The sequence below is a fragment of the Microtus ochrogaster genome, chromosome 15 (genome assembly GCF_000317375.1).
Source record: "Microtus ochrogaster isolate Prairie Vole_2 chromosome 15, MicOch1.0, whole genome shotgun sequence".
Lineage (NCBI taxonomy): Eukaryota > Metazoa > Chordata > Mammalia > Rodentia > Cricetidae > Microtus > Microtus ochrogaster.
The window spans coordinates 34,393,845-34,399,976 of NC_022017.1; the positions used below are offsets into that span (position 1 = coordinate 34,393,845).

Consider the following 6,132-nt stretch of genomic DNA (forward strand, 5'->3'; position numbering starts at 1 on the left):
CTTTTTTTTAAAGTCCCTTTTCTTTTTGAGCCTGGAAGCAGGAAGACTTCCTCACTGTACCACAAACTAAATAAAAATCTAATCCGAACTAGTCCTGGCAGACCAAGTACTAAACACAAGAAGCTCCACAATTCCACAGGACTCCTTCACCACCGCAGGCCGTGTGAAGATTTCACTTGCACACTTTCCACACCATGTTGTCCTGCTTTCTCTGTGACTCCCGAGATGCACACCTTGAACACCCAGCGAAGACTCCACGGTGCTGCTGAGAGCACAGGACCGAGGGGGGGGGGAGGGGGGCGCCTTGGGTTAAAGCACATTTTCAGACACCGCCCCTAAAAATTCATCACCAACAGAAACTCCTAGGGGCTTCTCCCAGAATCAAACTTTTATTTAAAAACAACACTAACAGCCTTTTATAGCCTTTGAAAACACTGAAGATTGGAAGTTCCAGCCTCTACCTCCACTGTTTTCCATTTTGAAGCTAGGGATCCTCAGTAGGGGGGAAAAGTAAGGGGCGGCAGCAAGGCAGGGATAAATTTCCTACCTTGCAAGACCCTGTGTGAGTAGGAGATAATGCACAGGACACACCTGGCACCAAAGAGGCCCTCCATGTGGGAGCTTGTATAATAACCAGTCATAACCACTGTCCCAGAGCTGAGATCACCTGACATTCTCTCTTCTTGCAGCCGGACAGATGACAAGTACCAAACAGGTCTCTAGACACCTATGTTGAAGTTGGCACTTGGCATCCACAGCACTTCAGTTTCTTCCTCTGACTTTTGGGTTCTGGCTAAGCAGAGCTGCAGTGGTGCACACCTTTAATCCTAACACTCAGGAAGTGAGGCAGACAGGCAGACCTCTATGAGTTCTAGGCCAGCCAGGGCTACATGGGGGAGAGGGGTTTCCGGCTGGACCGCAAATTGCAGATTAACTTCCTCAGGTAAGAAGGTTTTTAAGACAAGTTCTAAGGGCTCCCAGAGTTCTAATTTGACTCATCCCTTCTGAATTTCGGAAGGAAAGCTGAAGGCACCAGAGTGCACAGTTAACAAGCTCCTCAAGAAAGCACCACATAAATAAACGTCTGATTCCCAGCAAATGTGACGACATATTCTCATTAGCTCCTTAAGAAAGACCCTACTGTTCTGCCAAGGTTAGGATCCTGGCCTGCTCTTCTGCTTGCTTTCACACAGTTTGTGGAGAGCCTTCCTTCCTTCCTTCCTTCCTTCCTTCCTTCCTTCCTTCCTTCCTTCCTTCCTTCCTTCCTTCCTTCCTTCCTTCCTTCCTTCCCTCCTCCCTCAGTGCTATGCACATTAGAGTCCTCATCCCCACCCCAAGGGTGCTGCTTCACAGAGGTTAGGGGCAGAGCCCTCTCCTTGGCTCTGAGTTCTGAGCACACGCTCACACTCTCCGTTACCTCTGTGGTCATCATTGCACAGCCATGAAGGCTGGAGTTCCGTTTGCAAGGGCCAAGAATGGCACTGGATGCTACCTCCTGAAGGCACAGGGCAGGTGAGAGACCAGGTCTGCCTCCTAACAGGCTCTCACTCTCCCAGCAAGGAGATAAGATCTACACAGCAGCATCCCACCAGGGCAGAGGGAAGCGCTGGGACTAACAATAAGAAAAAAAGGCAATGGAGCCCTCTGCTTTGGCGAGGAGAAGAAAGTAGATGGAGGAACTAAAGCAGAAACCTGAAGGGGGAGAGTAAAAATAGACACCATATCATGTATCTTTCAACCCAATGTAGTCAGAGAGAGAAAGAAGCAACTGCACATCCCGGAGCCAGGCTTCCCTAGTCTGCGCCTGTCATCAGCCTGCACTTCGACGAGAACCCCAGGGTCCGTACAGAACAGCATGGCAAAACTAACCACCAAGTTTTGCCGTTGCTCTGACATCCCGAAAGTGTGTCATTTGGGGCAGGTTCTGTGACTGAACGCCTGGCCCAAAGACCTCTCCATCCCTGGGGCGTTGGCAGTAGTAAGAATACTACTAGCATCAGTCAGGACAAAGGGCCTCAGAAACATTGTCCTAGCTCATCAGGATCTTCTGGTCACTCAGTACTCCAGAAGAACAGCAAAGACTAAGAAGGACTAAGGTCCCGGGGAAAGAAGACATTTATAACTAAAACTCACTCTCTCCCACAGTGGAGTACAGGGCATTCTAGTTCTTCAGCTCCCCTCCAGCACCCAGCACAAAAAGCCTGGCACACAGGCTGCGTCCCCAAGGTCCATGAGCTGGAACACTGTATCTCTGTAAAAGGCACCGCATAAAACCCAGGAGTGGCTGACCTCAAACTGAGGCACTACATCCATTTCCTACAAAGACAAACCAAAACACTCACACCAGGAGAGAAACAATGAAAACCAAAATAATGGCAGCCTCCACTGGATGAAGCGGGTACGGCACTCGGCAGCAAACAACAAGCACCACACCTTAACCACACTCTGTAGCTCTCACTGGTGAGCCCTCACTGCACAGGTCTGAGCACACTTAAGCAAAACAAAAGCAGTTGCAAAAGGGATTCCCAAAAACAGATGCTACGCCACTGAATTTTGTACACTGTAAGGAAAAGTGAGCTAATGGCCCCCTTTCTGCACATAGATCCACATACTGCCTAAGTAACACAAAGAACCCTAACATTTGAAAAACTGGGGTGCCATAAAAACCATTATTTTGAATATCAGTGTGGACATGCAGGCTACCTTCCTCCTGTGACCAAAACAACTAAATTTAACTTGGCCAGGAACTGCAACTGATAAACAGATAATTACAAAGCACAGGCTGTGTCTGGGTAGACTTGAACAGAGAGCCATCCAAGCCTTGACCAAAGTGCTAGATTAAATCATAACATAAGACATTCTGGAGAGGGATTTAGCCAGTGGGTATATCTCCTACTGGCCAATATAATACAACGCATGCAACAACTCTCACCTCCAACTCCCTAGCAAGAAGCACATGGCTTTACCCTGTAGGCACTTCTGTGGGAACCAGTGGGGAGCAGGGAGAGGACACTAAAGCCTGGCGTCTCTCATGTCTCATCAAGCCTGATTTCTTTCTTCTTTAATGCCAATTAAGCATTATCCTTACTTTTGTTGAAGAATAAAATTTCACATTTGGGGCAAAGAGAGAGAAACGGCTACCATTGGGAATTATAAATCAACTCAGTAAGTAATGTCCATGATAAAACACCGGCCTGGAGAAATGGCACAAGTCCACCTGTCCTAAAGGGAGAGACCTGACAGCATATCCGCCCAAGTCCTTACTTAAAGACTGCGACAAGTCATAACTCAGCCAGGACGCCGATCAATGTTTATGGACACTGCATTCTGAGATGATCACGTATCATTGCCGTACGGTGCTGTTTCCTAAACAAAAATACTGGTCACAGGAGGGTTTTAATTGCAGGTGCCTTGGCCTCAACATCCAGTTTCAAGTCTACAATGGAGGTCTGCTTCTTCAAGGAAGTACGAAAGAAAGCAATGTCTTTTAAAGCAACATCGGTCTTCCACAGCTCACAGGATTTCCCTCTCTTATGGTCACTTAACCAGGGACAATCATATTCACTGTACTGATTTCAACAGTATTTTAAATTAAGGCGCAAGAAGAGTTCATTCCACCTTTTTGGAAAGTCACATGTAAGAAGATAGAAGATGTGGACTCAAATTAGTTCTCAGTACCTCCAGGCTAGTATGCAGCAGGGGTCCTAGCAGCCTTCCAAGAAAGCCCTGATTGTCTTGCCTACCCGGCTTGAAGTGTGAGGATGGAAAGAGACAGCAAGCGCCTTAAAGTGCCAGGGAAACTTTGTAAATACTGTGAGCTTTGGAGACAGGAGCCGCAGTCTGAAAGGCTCACAGCAGCCACCATTCCCTGCTGTTGGACGTTCCAGCATAACTTATGAAAAGAGACTTTCCTTATAGGAAAAAAACACAGCAAAGTAAGAGTAACAGGCTTTCATATAAGCAATAAGAGGGTGGCTATCGAATTTCCAATGAAATTTTGCCAACAATCGCCTGAATGCTGACTTCAGACCTGACGTTTTTAAAGAGGCACTTGTAACGTTCGCGTTACATAAGAGACCATAATTAATATTTTAAATGAGAGAACACTGCGTTCTGGGTATCAGCCTCCATCTCAAGTCATGTAAAAATTCCCAGTAGCAAGAGCATCTTAACAGTAGGGCTTCCTTCACAGGTAAGAAATGTCCAAGAATCACACGCCGGGTGAAAAGCAAGGCAACCAAGTTCAACACCAAACAAGCCCTAAATTACAAGACCTCCCCAGTATCTGGTTCAGGAAATGGAGTCCTTATTAACACTAGTAGACGCAGGAACCGACAGAATTGTGAACATCATAACAGCACGAGGCTATGACAACACGGCACGGAAAACAATCCTGACTTTAAAAAATAGCTCATTAGCTTTTAAACCACGTTTCCCTAATTGAGCACAACCCTGGTTTGACTTTGTTTCTTCACTAGGAGAACTGTACTTGGTCTCACAGTCCAGACCATTTCTACTCCACTGATCTCACACAATGTACAAAGAAATTTCTTACAGAGATGACAGCCCAGCAGGCAGCAAAAGATATATGTAAATCATAAAAGAGTGAAGTACAAACCTAACGGCAGGAATCTAACTACAAAACTGTTCAGAAGGACCAGACAGTAAAACTTAAATTCTTTTTCTCTAATTTAGGAGTGAATGCCCACTCTTTCACAAGCCTGTTAGATTAAAAAAAAAAAAATCAAAATAAGCATGCCATTAATGGGAGAGGCTTGTAAAAACGTGTTTCTGTTCAACAATTCAAAAGCTTAAATTCGTGGAGACGGTAAGTCTCTCCAACAAGCCCACCAGGCGACAACCAACTGTCTACAACAGGTAACAGAGGTCGTGGCTCTAAAACACAGGAATCTACACACAAACAGAATATGTCTGCCTCATCTTTCTCTCTCAACAATAAGAGTAAGGGCCAGCATTGAGAGAAGCACACCCCTAACTAGGAAGGACACACTGCACAGAGCGATTCATAAAATAGTTACATTATCTGGCCAGATAATGTCTCTGTCCTGTCCCTGAAAATAGAAAAAGAAAAAAAGGAAGAAGAAATAAAAAGAAGGCCGGAGGTTCCCTTGCCCACCTTCCTCTGAAACACACATGCTGGACCCGGGTATAGGAGACAGATCCGGGGAAGACGGGCTCCATTTACCTTCCATCCCAGCAGATGATTCAGGAAGCCAAAGGAGAAGTAAGCCTGAAGAATACTGTTCTGGGTAGGCGTGCCTCCATAAACCCCAGTGTCCCTGTCCTTGGCACTTTCCGGCTTCTTTCCCACCCGCGCTGGTTGGAGGAGTGTGAAAAATGGCACAGGCGGGTGGTTCCGTTGGCAATGTGCTCAACCCCAAGCCTGCCACCAATGAGGGTCACCCGCCCAGCTTGTCTCGAAGAGAGAAAGGACGAACAAGAACGGGCTCTCTGGCGGGCCTCCTCTCCCAAACTGAGTCCTCCAAGGGCCGCCTGACTGCCAGCCTGGCATGAGTGCCCGCCCCCAGGAACGGCAAACTGCCCAGCCCGTGGCTGCCTGGGCACACACAGAAGAACGTGGGAGAAGGGCTGGGCTCCTCCTTCGGGGCCGCCGGGGTCCTCCCCTCTTTCTTGTTTGGAGGATCTGACCCTAAACCTCTTCCAAGGTCCCCAAACTTCACTAACAACCCAAGCACCTGTTCCCTTCACCTCCTGCGCAGCCAATCCGCTCAAGCCCATCCATTTCCCCACAGCGCCTTCTTCCAGCTCCTTGGACACCCCAAACAGTCCAGGTCCCGGGGCGCCCCATTCTCCCTGTCCATTTGTCTCGTCCAGTGTCGGTAGAGGCCCAGGACCCTGGACACTCGCTGTATTTCGCCCAGAAGTTTCCCCTGGGTCCCCCAGGGTCCCCACGGCTGCGCTTCTAGTCCGGGGCAGATGCCCGGCCTCCTCCCTCCTCCCGGGAGCCAGCTGCGCGGGTGCCGTTAACGGCCGGCGCGCTCACCTCGGTTCACCAGGCGCAGGGCGTGCGTGAAGGAGGGGTCCAGAGAGTCCTTCTCCGCCATCAGCTCCGGCAGGTACTTCTCCTCCATGCTCGCCGGCCGCCGGGCC

General features: G+C 48.5%; 1 protein-coding gene across 3 annotated transcripts in view; it reads right to left on the bottom strand.

Moving 5' to 3' along the window:
* The window catches only part of Khdrbs3 (KH RNA binding domain containing, signal transduction associated 3), a 141,334-nt gene extending 135,208 nt beyond the window's left edge, over positions 1–6,126 (bottom strand). For 2 of the 3 annotated variants that reach the window (XR_001229065.2, XM_005354528.1), the window contains exon 1: positions 6,026–6,126. Coding sequence is in view for 2 of the 3 variants with exons in the window: in XM_005354528.1 (XP_005354585.1) it covers positions 6,026–6,113 (88 nt within the window). In the remaining variant the exon portion in view is untranslated. Of the gene's footprint in view, positions 1–5,206; positions 5,577–6,025 lie in introns of those variants that run through there. The other variant, XM_026782743.1, reaches the window with a different exon arrangement.
* Between the last annotated feature and the right edge of the window lie 6 nt (positions 6,127–6,132).